General features: G+C 37.5%; 1 protein-coding gene across 9 annotated transcripts in view; it reads left to right on the top strand.

Annotated features, from left to right (window-relative positions):
- The window catches only part of CFAP69 (cilia and flagella associated protein 69), a 239,241-nt gene extending 225,158 nt beyond the window's left edge, over window positions 1-14,083 (top strand). For 4 of the 9 annotated variants that reach the window (XM_070617437.1, XM_008539284.2, XM_070617435.1 and 1 more), the window contains 6 exons: window positions 1,042-1,179; window positions 1,775-1,851; window positions 2,803-3,000; window positions 4,947-5,033; window positions 6,944-7,048; window positions 7,598-7,874. Coding sequence is in view for 8 of the 9 variants with exons in the window: in XM_008539284.2 (XP_008537506.1) it covers window positions 1,042-1,179; window positions 1,775-1,851; window positions 2,803-3,000; window positions 4,947-5,033; window positions 6,944-7,048; window positions 7,598-7,768 (776 nt within the window). In the remaining variant the exon portion in view is untranslated. Of the gene's footprint in view, window positions 1-1,041; window positions 1,180-1,774; window positions 1,852-2,802; window positions 3,001-4,946; window positions 5,034-6,943; window positions 7,049-7,597; window positions 7,875-8,155; window positions 8,521-11,324 lie in introns of those variants that run through there. The other 5 variants (XM_070617430.1, XM_070617431.1, XM_070617432.1 and 2 more) reach the window with 5 other exon arrangements.
- Window positions 14,084-18,016: the final 3,933 nt, after the last annotated feature.

Here is an 18,016-nt window from a genome sequence, read left to right on the forward strand (position 1 = left end):
AGGGAGACTGGCCCCGAGGTAACGTCCGTGCCCATCTTCCTCTACTTTATACGTGGGACGCCTACCACAGCATGGCTTGCCAAGCAGTGCCATGTCCGCACCCGGGATCCAAACCAGTGAACCCTGGGCCGCCAAAGCAGAACGTGCGAACTTGACCGCTGTGCCACTGGGCCGGCCCCTGGTTAGAGTCTTTAACTCGAAAAAAACTAACAGTACTTCCTAAAGAAATTTCTTTGGGTTATCTGCTTTTACAAATAGATTCAGTAGTATTTCTTATCCAATAAAATTTGAGATTTAAACAGAATGCTTGAAAACAATTTTAATAGTATGTTGTATATTTCTATTGATTCATATGTATACAATTTACTTTTTATATGAAATAAGAAACTCTTCTAAATAAAATAAATCAAATGTTCATAAATTTTAATTACTATATTCTAAATTAATGAAGTTTACAGTATCAGAATTTATAGTTCATTTATCTATTCTACAATGCTACATTACGTTTTCTAAACCTCTTAAGATTCTTATTATGGCTTCATCTAAACTGTTAGTATTGTTTATTTTTAAATGAAAATATTTCTTCTTTAACTTCTGACAGTGTCTATCTTCAGTCTGTCTTTATGTCTGAGTTTTGATCTATAATATCATAAAATAGTTTTTATATTTATAGCATAATATATAGAAACCCAAAGCAAAGATTATATCATTGTTAAACTGACATTGTTCAATTTCTGGATCTCAAAATTAGAAAAGTTATTTATATAAAAGTTTCACTTTTAGAAAAGTAATTTTGTGAAATTTTCATATTTTACATAAGTAATAAAAATGAAAGCTTTAAGTTTTGCTACAGAATGGGGAAGAAATTACTGGTTACATTTGCTTTCAAAAGACTGACCATGTACAAGGCACTATTTTACTCTATTATAATATTTTTATATATTTTATGATGTCTAGACTAAAAATCTCAAAATTAAATTATTAATTTACTATGGTTGTTATCTGTCCCTTCCATGTATTTTCATGATATCCAATGATTAGATACAAAGAAACCTCTATTTACTAGTTTTCAAGAAGAGCAGAAAATTATACCACTGCCTGCTAACTGCCCGACTATTGCAGTTATGGATGTTGCGGAGAATATCAGAGCAAAAATTTATGCTGTGTTGGGCAAACTAGGTAAGAAGCTACTCATCAAATTCCCTGAGCCTCTCTATTTTGTTGAATGTGTGAGTTGATTTTGCTCTGGAGTCCATTTTTCAAACATGATGAACAGAAGTCCCTTTATACAGATAAAGGCATGTTCCATTATTATCCCAAATGCCCAGGCTATACCCTTGATCAGTTAAATTGGAATCTCCAGGTGTGGGGTTCAGCCATCAGTATTTTTTAAAGCTCCACAGGCAATTCCAGTGTGCAGCCAGGATTCAAAGCAGTTAGTTTAGATGAGTAGGCTTAAACACTACAATTCTGAATCACCAGAGTGTTTTAAAATACTTGCTTCTTAATAAGGAAAAAGTCCTCACTCTTCAGATTCTGAAAGTACAATATCATAGTCTGACAATACCATGAAAGTGCTCCTCTTCTGATGACTAGATAAGGATGACCTGGCAGAGGTTTGTTATAGGAGGAAGCCAAAAGCTCACAGAAGTAACTTTTTATAAATCATGATGAAATCAAAAGTAACTTTTTGCATTTGTTTTTATGATAGATGTATGCCTTTTGGAATCGGTTCCTCTGTTAAAGTAATTCTCTCTCTATAAACTTTGTTTAGATTTTGAAAATTTACCTGGCCTATCAGCTGAAGATTTTGTGACCCTCTGTATCATACATAGATATCTTGATTTTAAAGTGAGTACCTTCTTAACCTTGATATAAAATCTAGTATGGCAAAAAATCAACTGCAAAATAAAAGATCTATTTGTAATTGTGAACTGTCATAGACATACTGTGTAATTTTTATCTTACATTTTGCATCTGATACTGTTCCAGAAACATACAATTAATTGACTGGGTATTTTCCATGGGATAAGATTTCATCCAACTATTAGTTTGTAAAAGAAAATGGATGTTACTGTCATAGAACTGTTCAGAAGCCTAACAGAACTTTTCAAATATTATCTCTTCTACTAATATTAGTACTATGTATTTGAATGTTATAAATGAGTAAACATCTATTTTCAAATGAAAACAAGGCTGAATTTTATCCCTATCCTGGATATATAAACTTTTCTCTAAATTTAAACATACTCTAGCATGTTAATTTCCAGACAACCCAGAACGTGAGGTGGAGCTATCAGCATGATGAAACTGTGGAGTTAAGACCTTGAGCTTCAATCATTGCCTTAGCTAGAAGGTGAGGGGCAGGGCCCTACTTCTCAGGGTGACTAGGTTCTAGGGTCCCTGGAATCCCTGTGTTTATCGTCCTCCAAATTCAGCTTGATCTAGCCTTCAGTACAGGGCTTTAGGAGGATGAGACTAAAGCAGCAGTTTCTGCAGCTCTGAAAACAGAGTGACTTAAAGCAGAGGGCAGTGATGATGGCAATGAATTAGACTTAGGTAGTGGAGGCACATCCATGAATACCTTATCATTGAAAACATTTGATAAATTACTTCTGAATACTCATTTGTAAATGGTGCCCCAAATCATTCCCAATGCATTTAACTTATTCCCAAAGAGTAAGTTAGGAGAAGCTGGTTCAGTAAGTGTTAACTTTGGAATGGCCACCAAGAATTACTTAAAATTATGTCATTTATTTTTGGTTCATTTAACTTTTTTAAACTTAAACTTTGTTATAACAGATTGGAGAAATATGGAATGAAATATATGAAGAAATAAAATTAGAAAAGTTAAGACCAGTCACTACAGATAAAAAAATTTTGGAAACTATTACAACAGCATCAGAAAATATTGGAAAGATGGTTGCTTCTCTGCAAAGTGAGATGATTGAAAGCCAGGCGCGCCAAGATGTGCAAAATGAACAAAAAGTCTATGCAAAAGTAAGCCACAGATACCATTGAGGCACAAGATAATAATTTCAATGTATAAACTAGTTGAAGTTATCAATAGGATATATTTGCCTTACTTGTGAATGTTTCAGCACTTAGAGTTATTTTTTAGTTTAGTTTTTTTCTTGAAGACTGACGCCTGAGCTAACATCTGTTGCCAATCTTCTTTTTTTTCCTTCTTCATCTCCCCAGAGCCCCCAAGTACATAGTTGTATATTCTAGTTGTAGGTCCTTCTGGTTGTGTGTAGTTTTCTCTATAGTTACCTTCAGTGTCTTTGTACAAGTTTTTAAAGAAACCATGGAGTTAAGAGCTTGAGATTCAATTACTATAGTCAGTAGTCAGTGCTGTTTTAGGGCATTATAATTTGATTTCTACAGGCTTAGAGTTTAAAAAGTAGACACCTGAGACACTTCCATTTTGAAATGTCAGAGTTCCAAAAACTGTGGTCTATTTAAATGTATACATTTAGCAAATTCTGACAAACAGTGTATCTCTGTGACTATATGTATGACCTCATTGAGGAAGTTGGCCCTCATCCCTCACTCTGTGACAGGCCCTTAGTGATATGCCAACTTTAGGCACAGTGATAAGCTTTATCCCCACCTCAGTGCCAAAACACTTAGCATGAGCATTCCATAAATCCAGAGATAAACTGGTTTCTAACTGGAAGTAATCAGAAAAAGCCCATCAGGAAAATATAAGCCATTTTCCTAAAACTTTACATAGGTGGGAAACTGAACACATCAGAAGTTTTTGAGCAAATAGATTAATATTTAAATTAACTTGTCCACAGTTACAAAGATGATGTAGATTTCCCACTTCTGCTTGGTGATCCTTTATGACTACAATTAAATATTCAAAACTCTTTAAAGTAATTTCCAAAGTTTTCTATTGCCTGTTCTTTTCACATGGACTATTAAATATTTATAGCTTCAGCTTAGTGGGACTCTGTGTCCACCTGTGAATTCTGCTCCATCTTAGACACCTCCTTGCTTGAAAGTTTTGTTTGTTAAGAGTTTTTGTTGCATGGATGCTGCCATTTAATCCACTTAGTTGCTCTTAAGTGGGGTAGCCCTATTGGAAGTTCTGCTGCCTCATGAGTTCTGTTGAACGGGGGAATGTCTGCTGGGTGGACAAGCTGTTGTTGATTTGTTGGTTATTGTTGATTTGTTATCATGGCGCTGACCCGACTTACTTTTTAGGAGTGTAATTAAATACTCTTAGGTTCATAATTTAAACTTAATGGTATATTATACATCAACCAAGGGCATGTGTTCTTTGATGATATAATTAGTGGATAGCCTGATGGAAACTGTAGTCCCTGCAGTTTGTTAGTAGTTACCTCCTTAGACTGTATCACCACCGCAAACTCAGCACTCTCACAAAATGGCCTGTCTTGCTGCAGCCATAAATTAGAAGTAGTTTTACCAATATAATCTTGCCTAAACTATTATCAGTGGCAGCAGGAATCTCTTTCTTTTCTCCTGTGAATTTGCTGTTGGGTGATTTATATAGCTTGTTCTGGACTATAATCTGTCTTCACAAGTATTAAGCATGTAAAACAATCAGTCTTGCTGACAATGATTATTGTTATCTTTATATTTTATATTTTTATAACAACAGCTTTGTATTACATTTCATGGAAAGCAGTTCAAACCTTAGCCACATAGTGAGGGAAGGATTTATTTTTTTCATTTTAAGATTTTTGGTTTTTAAATTGTTGAACTCTACAAATACTCGGGGGAAGGATTTATTTTTTTCATTTTAAGATTTTTGGTTTTTAAATTGTTGAACTCTACAAATACTCTAATCCTTTTGCTAGTTGACTTTAAAACTTACCTTTGCAAAACCAGGTCTTCCTTCAAAATGAGGGCTTTCAAGACCTTTGGTATCCTTTCAGAGAAACTGGAACTTTTAATTATTTTTCTCATTTCAGATACAAGCCACCCACAAGCAAAGAGAACTGGCTAATAAATCATGGCAAAATTTCTTAGCTAGAACATCAAATGCTAAAACTTTAAAGGTAGGACTTTTTTTTTTTGGTATATTACTTTATTAATGTTTTAAAGTTGTGGTAAAATATATGTAACATAATATTTGCCATTTTGATCATTTTTAAGTAAACAATCCAGCGGCATTAAGTACATTCACAATGTGGTACAAACATCACCGATACCTATTTCTGGAGCATCTTCATCATTCTAAACAGAAATTCTATAACCAGTATGCAATAACTTCCCATTCTCCCTCCTCCTTGCCTCTGGTAATCTCTAATCCACTTTCTCTCTCTCTGAATTTGTTTATTCTAGATATTTCATGTAAGTGTAATCATACAGTATTTGTCCTTTTCTATCTGGCTTATTTCATTGAGTACAGTGTTTTCAAGATTCATTCATGTTATAGCATTCCTTTTTTTATGGCTGAGTAACCCATGGTTTGTATGACCACATTTTATTCATCGATTCATCTGTTGATAGACACTTGGGTTATTTGCACCTTTGGCTATTGTGAATAACGCTGCAATGAATATTGGCATACAAGTGTCTGTTTAAATTCCCTGCCTTCAATTCTAAAGATAGGACTTTTAAAATATTGTGATATCCACAACAAATAGCCAGCTCTAACAGGCAGACTTTCAGGAATAAATTTTCATTCGCCCTTTTCTGTTGATCTTTCTATAGAATGCCAACACTCTTAGATCCTCATATGCAATTTAGGATGATAACTGAAACTATGCATTTTCATAGTTACAGAAGATGCCGCTCTTGAGTTTCATTTAGTTTAGCAGTGAGAAGCAAGCGTGGTGTTCCTGGCTTGCATAAAGAAGATTATGGGTAGCCAGGAAGGAGCAGAAGAAATGTGCTCCTACTTTCCATTCTGAGCCTTTTTATTCATTGATCTTTTCTGTAATAAGTAGAGTGAGGGACAGAAAAAACAACTATCCATATTACCCTTTCCCCCAAGGTTGTTTCCCCTCCATGACCACGAAAAGAAACATTATATTAAAGCGTAAATGGGAATTTGGGACAAACACCCCTTTGGAAAAATGTGATAAGCTGCTGCAGCTGTAAGCTAGAAAGTACTCTAAAAAGTTTATAATGCTAATTGTTCACTTGAAATATATGAGAAGCACCATGGATTTCCAAAATCTCATTACTTTTTTCCAACTTTTCTGTTAATACTTTAGATACACTTTTACATAATGTTACAGTTCTTCCTCTAGATATGAAATTGTTAAATTTTATGTTAGCCCATGAAAATAGTGGAACTATATTAATATAGCAAAAGCAAAGCAAAACCAAGCTTATTCAAGGTACTGTGTCTCCCCCTTCTCACTAAAAGTTCTTCCCAACTTTATCTACAACATATGCTCATATGCTCATATCTGTACTTCTAAGGAATAGTTAATGAAAATCAGCCTCTTCTGTGCAGATCATTTGTTACCTCAAATTTTACCTGTTCTAGTGTCTCAACTATTGAGCTTGAATATAACTGCAGCAAATTATACAATTTATATTATTCTGAATGTTTGAAACATTTAAGTGTACTGAATTAGTATTTAATTTATGCAATGTATTTTGAAAATGTGCATCACCTGATGTAAATTTAGTAGTTTATTAAATTATGTGCTAAAAATTGAACCTGATCTCCTTAGGATCTGCTTTATTCCTTAGTCATATATGAACCATACCTCTGGAAATCTCAGTAATGTTGTCAGATGCCTGGTGGCTTCTGCAATGTATAAAAGATATAACTTGCTAATAACTATCTTCTTAGCCTAAATGAGTATGTAAATGCAGGTTCCGCGCTACCTAATAAACAAAGTATAAGCCAGATACAATTAAATGTACTTTGTATATTTCACTTTAAGTACCATAGATAATGCTTTAATAGCAATTAATATTATTTTCTTTCTAATTGATAAATCCTCAGAAAGCAAAAAGACTTCAGGAAAAAGCTATAGAATCCTCTAGATACAATGAGCAACCACCAAATACAATATTTCACCAGACAGATATTAAAGGCCTTAACACAACGGTAAGATTTTTTTGTTCATAACTTTTCTTAGTAGATATTGAATTTAGGCCCCAAAGAATGTTATTTCCATGGGGTTTTGTCTCATGTTTTTTCTTTTCACTATTGAAATTTCACATAGTTAAAGCATATTTGTTGCCAAGGTACCTTCACCCTTGCCCAGTGCTTATTTGGACTGGACCCAGCCCTTCAGGATTCCCAAGAAACTGCTACAAACACTAGTCAGAATATATCTCCACATCTCTTTGACAGAAAATGCGCAGTGCCTCCTTTGCTTGGCAAACAGATCCATGCCATATTCCAGGCTTCCTGGTGTCCTCTTCTGGACATAATTTGCCCCTAGTTGCAAAGCTGATAAGCAGTAGAAGCAGAACTCAAACCCACTTTCCTTGACTCCAAAGCTCTTATCTTTCCATTATGCCATGCTGCCTCGTAATTACTTATATGTACATGTTGTGTCTTTTCCAAAGTAAGCTGAAGGATGAATGGCTTTTTCTCTTACTGAAAAATTTTGTAAGTAGACTCTTGGATGTTTACCTTTTCCTTTTTCAGGTTCTCTCTGGCCGGGTAGTAACAGTGGAAAGCACTCCTGCCCGATTAATGGGAGGACCTCTGGCTGATACAGATATTGCTCTTAAAAAATTGCCTATTCGAGGAGGAGCCTTACAGAGGGTGAAAGCAGTAAAAACTGTGGATGAGCCAAAGAAGAGCATTCCTACGTAAAATACTGGAGATTTCTGAAGTAAATTCTGCTTATAACTTTTTAGTTAAATATATCAATATACAAATGTAAAGCAAATATTTTAGTAAAATACTATAAAAAATAAAAGTAAGTACATAGAATTTATTTTTATTAAAAATATCAACATATAGCATCAGAAGACTTGTCACCAGTTACTTTGGAAAGATTACTAATTCTCTTAACTGAAATTGTAAAACATACTGTATCAGTTAAGACTCTTGCAGTTGCATGTGAACTACTCCAACTGGTTTAAGCCCAGAAAAACACTTTTACAGGTTCAGTAGCCATCAAATCTAGGAATAATTAAGACTACAGGCATTGTTGGACCTAGGGACTAAAACTCTGAGTAGGACCTTCTCTTTCCCTAGCAGTTCCTGGATTATATTCTCCCCAGGTGGATATCCAGTAGAGAAGAGTGCATACCTCTCTCTCAACAGTCTCCACAACTGCCTCTGCATCCTGGGACCCTGGAGTGGCCACATGCCACTCCTGAGCCATTCACCACGACTTTGGCCAGATCTGAGTACTGCCTACTCCTGGAGTCAGAAGCAGGCCAACCCCATCCAAAGCATATGAATGGAGTGGGGAGTCAGGATATTGTTATCATAAGTTTATATCAATACTGGGCGGCAAAAACATTTGCAAGAAATATGTTGGTCAAAGTAAAGTAAGTTATCTCTGTTATGAAAAGCAAATGTTAGTCATGAGCTCAATAATAAAAAATAAAAATACAGATGGTTTTAATCTTAATATTATAAACATGCAAAGCAAACTCTAATGCTACATCTCTTCTTTAATGAGAAAGGGAAAGGGAGAGTGGGGGAAGTATTTTCCCTCCTTTGGTGGTGGAGGTATCTTGCCAAAGAATAGGAGGTAGAAGCCTTAATACTGGATGCAGAGCAAAGTGTCTATGTCCCTCTGTGCCAGTATGAGGTTTCCATAGCCTGTCTCCAGCCCCATCAACCCCCTCCAACACCCAGGAAGCCACAAAGTTGAGTTCATCTCCAGGGCTGGCAGAGACAAGAACCTGTTTTCTTAAACAGGAAAATATACTGGAATTTGAGTCTAGATGCTGGGCCCATAGGATCCATTCAGCAGTGTACTGGTAAATGTACAAGTGGCTCTTCAAGGGGAAAAAGCCCTCATCTGTAGTGTTTGCTGATTTGCATGGTGTAAATATTCCCACCAGGACCAGTTTCAAGCTACCAACATGACACTGCTGAATGCAGAGTTAGGAAGAGATGCATAGAATCCCACTTCATTATCAGATAAGAGAAGGTTCTATCACTCCACTGGGCCCACCTTCTTCTACTTCCTCTTCCTCTTTCCTCCTCCTCTTCCTCCTCCTCCTCCAACTCACATTCCCCCAGGAATTTTCCATTATCCCGTTTGTGAAGATGGTAGCATCTGCAATGAGGGAAGTAATTGCACTGTTGTTATTGTTCTAATTGGAATGAGTTGCCATTACACTTTTGGCCAGTGGCCTCTCACCCTGGCCAAGTTGCCCATTCTCCTTGTGGCCCACAGTAGATAATACACATCAGCTTATCAGTGAGCTTTGTTCTCTCCTGATTCCTCTCTATTACTCTCTATTACTTCTCTATTACTACCACCCCCAACAAGATATTAGAAGACATAATTTGTTCCTCTTCTTCACAGCCCTAAGCACAAATATTCTATGTAAAGGGGAGTTACTGAGACACAAGAGTGGATGTGGGCAGAAACATGCAATGATGAGATACCCATACAATACACTTTCTGCCAACACAGCCTAAGCTTATGTTAGTTTCATTAGCAACCATGTTTCATAATTGCTTGTATTTAGTTTACAGTTAAGGAAATCGTCAAGGATGCCTTCTGAGAAAGAGAAACCAGCCTGATACTATGAGGTCAAAATTCTGTAGATACACCCAGTGCCCAGATCAGTGCCTAATAACATTCTCCAATGAAAGAAACCAGGGCTCCTTGGAGACATGGCTGGTTCTGGGGATAGGGCAGAAATATACAAGATGAGTCTGGAGCATCCTATAGAGTTCCCAATGGCCAATGCTGGAACAATTTGAGCAACAAAATAAATAATGTAGTATTGGATTATAACCCAAAGTATAAATAAATGTACATAAGTCCATATTGATATAAATAAATGATGAAAGAAAAGGAAGGGAGGGAGGGAGCAAAGAGCTGGATGCCACATGCTTTGTGGCCTGTCTCCCCTTGAGGAAAAAGGCAGGACTTTGTGCCTTACAGCTCTAGCTCAATGTAGGACACATCAGAGCTGAAGTTCTAATTCAGCGATATCAGGGCTGGGAAGAAACTGCGTTTCACAGGCCTTTGTAAGAGATGTGTCCCGCGTGCGCTACGCTCTTCATCCCCCCACTACCCGCCAGGATCTGAATTTCCATCTGTTTTTATTTCTCTTTAGCCTGAAGAACTTAGTATTTCTTGTAGCACAAGCCCAGAGTCAACACATTTGTTTAGTTTTCTTTATCTGAAAATGTATTTTATTTCACCTTTATTCTTGGAAGCTCATTTTCACTGGATGTGTGAACACATCTGAGATGATGTGGTTTTGATCCCCCACCCCCAGCACTTTAAGGATGTTCCACCATCTTCTGGTCTCCATTATTTTTCTGATGAGGAGCTGTCCATCACTCAAATCATAATTCGCTTGTACACAACATGTCATTGTTCTCTGACAGCTTTCAAAATATCTTTAGCTTTCTGACATTTGATGATACTATGCCTAGATGTACGCAATGCAATTCTGATGCTAACTACCCAGTATTAGGTCAAATTTCACAAGTTAAGAGCACATTCCTCCCCTCACTTCAGAAACCAGCTGCAAGCTCCAGGGTTCCCAGGCCACCCATGCTTCTGATCAACTGGCAACAAATTCAGAGGTTCCCACCACCAACTAAGGTTCTGTAATAAGCTAGAATGACTCACAGAACTCAGGAAAGCACTATATGTGTAATTATAGTTTTATTATAAAGGCTATAAATCAGGACTAGCCAAGTGAAGAGACCCACAGAGTGAGGTCTGGGAGGGTCCCAAACATAAAGCTTTTGTGTCCTCAGAACATGTCACCTGCCAGGCACACCGAGGTATAGTTACCAATCAGGGAAGCTCACCTCAGTGCCCAGACTTTTTACTGGAGTTTCATTACATAGGCATGATTGATTGAATCATTGGCAACATACTTCAACTCAATCTCCAGCCCACCCTGCCCTCTTCAGAGGTTGGGCTCTTATCACCTAACTCAAAGCCCCAACCCTGTAATTACGGGGTAGTCATTCTGGTGTGGCCAGCCCCCATCCTGAGTCATCTCATTAGCATAAACTCAGGTATGGTCCCAGGGGCCTACCATAAATAACAGAGACATTCCTATTACTCCAAGAAATTCCAAAAATTTAGAGGTTATCTCCTAGAAACTAGTGACAAAGGTCAGCCAAATTCTTTATTATAAAATAGTGTAGTTTTTTTGTATTTATCTCATTTTGGATTTGTTGAGCTTCTTTTTTTTTTTTTTTTTTTGAGGAAGGTTAGCCCTGAGCTAACTGCTGCCAATCCTCCTCGTTTTGCTGAGGAAGACTGGCCCTGAGCTAACATCCATGGCCATCTTCCTCTGCTTTATACATGGGACGCCTACCACAGCATGGCTTTTGCCAAGCGGTGCCATGTCCGCACCCGGGATCCAAACCAGCGAACCCCGGGCCGCCAAGAAGCAGAACGTGAAAACTTAACCACTGCGCCACCGGGCCAGCCCCCTATTGAGCTTCTTGAATGTGTAAATGTATATCTTTCACCAAATTTGGAAAATATTCATCCATGTTTTCCTTAGATATTGTTTCTGCCCATTCTTCCTGTCTCTCATCTCCTTCTGGGACTCTAATTATACATATCTTAGACCTTTCGACATGCTCCTTGAGACTTTGTTCATTTTTCATTTCAATATTCTTTCTCTGTTTTCCTCAGGTTAGATCATTTCTGATGCGGGGTCAGCAAGCCAAAGAGTCGAAAGAAAGATTTCTTGGACTCTCAAGGTCTGGCAGTAGTGCTCTTTTATTTAGAGAATAGTGTGGAATAGCATGGGGACAGGACCCATGGGCAGTCAGAGTTGCTGCTGCTGCATGGGGACAGGACCCACAGGCAGGAGGAGCTGCTGCATGGGGACAGGACCCACAGGCAGGAGGAGCTGTTGATGCAAACACGGGTGGAGGGTAAGGCTAAATTTAAGGCATAGGTATGTGAGTTATCTCTTTACAAGACAAAGGAAAAAATATGTAAAAAAAGTTCTTAAAATGATATTGGGGCAGGTGGGGTCTGGTTAATGGGTGGTCCTATAACTTTTAGATAAGAATCAAACTGGATTAAGTAAATGGCAGAAGCCACCACCTTAAATATTATCTTCAGCTAAAGACAAAGGAGGATGTTGGTGGTGGGGGGAGTCAGCTACGTGAGGTTACCAGACAAGCACAATAAACAAGACTTAAGTCCTTGCCATCCCCATTAAGAGTTTCCAGAGATAAGGTCATCCCCCCTTCCGCCTGGTGCAGAGAGAGAGACACCCCCCACAGATGGAGACTTCCTTCACAAACGCAAATGTCTCTCATCAAAGGGCAAGCAAATTCCACTCCTCAGAGCCTCCTTCTCATCTGCAGTTTTTAAAAGTAACCAGCCTAAAATAATCCTCATCAATTTCTATTGACTTATCCTCAAATTTGCTGACACTTTTTTTTTGTCATCCTCATTCTGCTGTTAAGTCCATCTGGTGAATTTTTATTTCAGGTATTACATTTTTATTTCTGGAATTCCCATTTCTTTCTTTTTTATAGTTTCTATTTCTCTGCTAGATTTCCAGTATTTTGTTCATGATGCACATATTTTCTTTTATGTCCTTGAATATATTTATGGTAACTGCTTTAAATCTGTGCTAATTCCAATATCTGGGACATCTCTAGGTTGATCTCTGTTGATTGTCCTTTCTCTCAAAAAATGAGTCACATTTTCATGTTTCTTGGTTTATTAAGTAATTTTAGATTGTATCCTTGATATTGTAAATGTTATTTTCCAACGACCCTGGTTCTATAATACTCTCCCAAAGAATGTTAGGTTTTTTGTTTGTTGGTTTGGTTTGGTTTAGCATGCAACTGGCTTGATTGGGCTATGTCTTTTGGGCAACAGCTCAAATATCAGGTCAGTTCTTTTAGCCTGGGCTTGGCTGCTTGAAGTTTGTTCTCTTCAGGCATGGTTCGCAGGTCAGCAAGAGATTTATAGAAATTTGAGGATTCCTTTCTCTGGGTCCCTCCTTTCCTGGATTTCCCCCTTACTTTCCAGCAACTGTACTTATCCCAAACTCTGTCCTCTCACTTTTCAAGCCAGAAAACCTTGTGTTTTGTATTAGAATTTTAGCCAACGCGTAGGAAGCAGACTGAGGCCTGCCCTTAGACTAGAAACTGTAAAAATAGGAGTTTGAGTGCCTTCCTTCTTACAAATGTAAACTGCCCTCCAGAATCTGCTTACTTTTGGTCATTCTCCAAAGACTTCAGGTATTTGTTCTTTATTTTTCACTTAGTTTATCCTTGTTACATGAATCCTTGTTATATGTAGGAGGCAAGAGCAATCCAGCCAAACTTCCTCTACGGCCCTCATTTTGTAGGTTAAGAAAACAGGCTTAAGGGGGTGTTTCCTTGTTCGTGAGGAATTTATTGGAATTGGGATTTGCCATCATCAGATTGAGTTGTGGTAGTAAGATAGAGGTTCTTGGGCAATTTCCTTAAATGTAATATACATCACTAGTTTGAATTTATTGGAGTGACACTCAATGAGTGTTAGTCAAATTCTATATTATAAATATTATAAAAGAAGTGTTATAACTGTAAGTAAGCAAAAGTGAGGCCATCTTATTATGCTAAACAGCCCTAGCCCCTCCTCTGTGTGACTACTCACTGCTCTGAATGTACTCTAAAAATTCACAAGCTCTCCTAATTTATGGCCTCTGCTTACGTATGTACTCCCCGATAGCTTGATAAATTAAAACTTTGTTCTACGAGTTTCTCTCCAGGAACAGGCTGACCACAGGCAGGAAACACATCTACAAGATATGTATCACAGCTGACAGAAGAACAGAACAGTGTGATGCCTGGAGCCGGTCAGGCCTGGAAACCAACATCCCTGGACCCCCCCCCTCCCCCCCGCCCTTACTGCCCATTTTCCCTATATAACTGCGTCAAGATTCTGTAATTTTGGAAGGTGGTTTTTGAGATTTGATTAAAACTTCCTTTCTCGATCCCTAACTCGTTGTGATTGATTGGCTCAGACTGCAGTGAGCAGAGTGAGCCCATTGCTCCGTATCACAACTTTTCATTCCTTCTCAAGACTTTGTTAGCAAACTGCTGAAAATAGGAGGTCCTAGAAGATATGTTTTATTGAGTACTAAAAACTGTTTGAAATTAGCATACACACATATGTAAACAGAAAATCTAACATGAATGCTTATTTCAAATGTTAAAATAATATACCAAAAAAAACCAATAACTACTTCTCTGGATGATAGAATTTAGGGTTTTTTTTTCCTTTTGTTTGTAATATTTTGAGCCTGTGTTGCTCTACAATAAGAAAAAGAGTGATTTAAAAATAAAATAAATTCTCAAAACATTTCCTTTCATTTAAAAATTTTATCCGTGCTTTTTTCATATCTTGTGGATTTAATGCTCCATCCAAATCCACTAGAAATTCTAAATTATTATGAGTGCCATTGAAAATATTATTAAAATAAAAGCGAACATCTCAACTATTTACAATTAATTTTATTTTAAGTTATGTCCTTATACTGTGAAATCTTTAAACGGTGAAAGGAATAAAATGCTTAATTTATAAAGGAAAAATGTTATATATAAAAAAATTTTCAGATTAATGTAAAAGTAAATAAACAGATATTTTGAAAGCAAGGATCTGCATTAGCAACCTTTTAAACTTCTACTTGTACTCATAAATTAGCAATAATTTCTAGATTTTGAAGAAAAATTTAGGCTCTCCATTCCTTTGCAACTAGTAGAACATTTTAGGAGCTTTAAGGATCATTGTCACAGGTTGGTTTCTCCAGGAAGTATGTTCTAGGATAGATTTTGGGGGCAGGATGTTTAGTAGGGAGCCCTCTTGGGATCCTTACATGCAAAATGGAGAGAAAGGAAGCAGAATTGTGCAGAGGGAAAAGTTGAACTGTGATGCATTCCTAACGAAGTCCTCAGTGAGCCCCATGGGGAGGGCTGAAGCTGAAATGGTCATCAGAGTTGCCCACATTGGGTCAAATTAGTCAGCCCTTATACCCTCTCCTCTATTAGTCATTGGAAGACCACCCTCACATGGGTGCGACCTTGGGCACAATGGCTCTTACAACTGAGACAATCCTTGTAGGGGCCTATAGCTAAAGTCTGTTAACATCACTCTCAGCAGGTGAGCCACCAAGTCCTTCTAGAAGGGGAGTCTTGGTGCTACATCTCCACATTTACCACAATCAGGAAATTTCCTTCCTACTGGAAAATTCAACTCAATGCAAAGTTCAGTAGAAAAAAGTAAGTCTTTAAGCCCATACTTAAGGAAGATTGGAAATCTGTATTATCTACCAGCATGAACGGTATAGAATTCAGGGTAGTAAAGGGCCCATTTATGAAATGTAGTTGAAGCATAATTATTTTAATTAAAAAGGAGACAGCTAATGAGAAGTAGATGGGATCATTTGGGAAAATGTCTAAGAAAGTACAAATATTGTATAAGAATAAAATAATCTTCAAGAGCCACGCTTTTGCTGCTAAATCTCTTTAGAACTGTAAGGGTTGAAAATAGAATGCACCAACCAGTACTCCAGGAAGTGAAGTCTCTGTACTCTAAGAGATGCAGTTCCCTTTGCGCACCCTCTGTGTAGGTCCGTGGTGCAGGAGCAAGAGAAAGTTGTACACCAGGAACCACACTGAGACGGAAGAAGAATGCAAAATACCAAAGAACAAGGTCCAGCAACAGAAAAATATGCCAGTCATAACGAAGAACTGCTTTGCAAAGTCAAAAAGAAGACTAATATAACATGAATACAACCTTTGTTCTGGCTGGATTAGGTCATCTGGTACTCCACATGACCCAGACTAGATACACATTCAGTGACGAAAAAATAATGAGAAGTATGATAGATCTTGTCTCTGACAGGAAACACCAAAGGGAGAGGGAAGAGTGCTTTCTTAATAAACAGCACATCTTTAAAATGTTCTCAGCCCATCATCATTTCTCTTCATTTTCTCCAACACTATGGCTATTTCCAGAAACTCTTCTCCACTCTGAGCTCCCTGTCCCCCAAAACTTCTCTGACAGCTTCCCCATAGGCCTTTTCTCTCTACCTTCTCTCTTTCTTCTGTAGCTTTTTATTATGTAGCTCCACACCGCCTTCCTGGTTTCATTTTTTTTTTTTATTTGTTTAAACCTATACTTGAATTTTGGAGACCAAATGATAGCCCCAAGGGGCCCAAAAGAAATTCTTTCTCCTAAGTTTAGATGGATGTTTAAGGAGAAGAGAGCGGCTATGAATGTTCATAAATTAGTCATTGAGTTCCTTACACAGTTAATTAATAATTTTATCTCTGTGAAACTAATAAGAATAGTGTGCTTTATCTTGGAGTTTCCCTGTTAGATGTGGAGGATTTGTTAGGGGGAGTTGGATTCTAGATCCACCTGTGAATTCTGAAATGATAGATATAGAGATGCTTTCCAGAACTGTCTTGTAGACTCCAATTATTGGGTTCCTCTAAACTCTGCTGGGTACAGAGACAGAGGAAAAGTTGATGCTTAGTCCTTTTGAGATTAGAGGGAATATGCTTTTAAACCCATATCTTATTGTTAATTTTTAGCTAGAATCAGAGAGTAACATAGCACATTCGGCCACCTACACTTAGCTTTTTTGAGGGGAGGGGAGAGTTAACTATACCATTTAGGAGACCCAACGTGGACTGGGCATCATTAAAAACTCTCCAGTAAAAATAAAGTATGATTAATTGGGGATTACTGTGGGCCAAGCAACACCATGGTGAATTTAAGGATAGAGAAGCCAAAGGAAAGTTTTAGGTTTCAGTGATTTAGATGTTCACCATAAGGATGGACCAGCTTCCTGAAGGGGACAGTTACAGAAAGAATGGTATGCTGATTTAGCAGGCATTTAGAGAGCAGCTGGAAAAGGGAATTATGGATTATTGTTATTTCTAAACACTGCGATCCTAAGCAATCCAGATTCACATTAAAATCCAGGCAGGCGATATAAGTCTTCACAGGAAATGTTTCTATAGGCATATAATATGTTATAAAAACTAAGAATATAATTGAGACATCAACTAATTTTATGATTTTTTATAAAGGAAAATCATCACACACGTCAGTCAACAAGTATTTGAAGAGCACTTACTTCTTGTCAGGGGCTGAGCTGGGTTTTGGAGTTACAGTGGTAAACAAGGCCCTGGAGGAGAGAGACAGACAATAAACAAGTAAACAAATATATAAATAAAAGGAATTGTTGCAGATAGTGGCAAGTGTTATGAAGATAATAAAATAGAAGGTGACTGGGAGGTGGGTGCTATTTTAGATGTAGTAGTTCCAGAAGATATCTCTGAAGAGAGAACATTTCAGCTGGGACTAAAATGATAAGAAAGAACTGGCCAAGAAGATAAGAAAAGCTGCATGTGTTAGAACATGCCAACTAGAGGTACTAGCTAGCAAAATGGCCTTAATTTGGGTACATGTTTAGTGTGTTCAAGAAAGCATCATAAACAAACTGTCAGGGGCCACGTCATACGAGACCTTAAAACTTTGGGTTTTATTCTAATTGCAATGGGAAGATATTGGAGAATTTTAAGCTAGAAAAGAAAATGATGTGATTTATATTTTCAAAGGATCCCATAGGCTACTCTGTGGAGAATGGACCAAAAGGGTCAGGAGTGGAAGCAGGGATATCAATTAGGAGACTTTTACTACAGTCCAAGTGGAAGATAAATCAGGGTATGAGTGAAGATAGTGAGAGGGTATTGGAATCAGAAAATATTTAGGAGGTCTAGTCAACTGGATTCACTGAAGGATTGGATGTGAGAAGCATGGAAGAATGGAATCAAGGTTGACTCTGAGGTTTTCAGCTTTATCAGTTAGTTACATGAATGATCATGCTAAGAACTAAGATGCGGATGACTGGGGAAAGATGA

This window comes from Equus przewalskii, chromosome 4 (genome assembly GCF_037783145.1).
Source record: "Equus przewalskii isolate Varuska chromosome 4, EquPr2, whole genome shotgun sequence".
Taxonomy (NCBI): domain Eukaryota; kingdom Metazoa; phylum Chordata; class Mammalia; order Perissodactyla; family Equidae; genus Equus; species Equus przewalskii.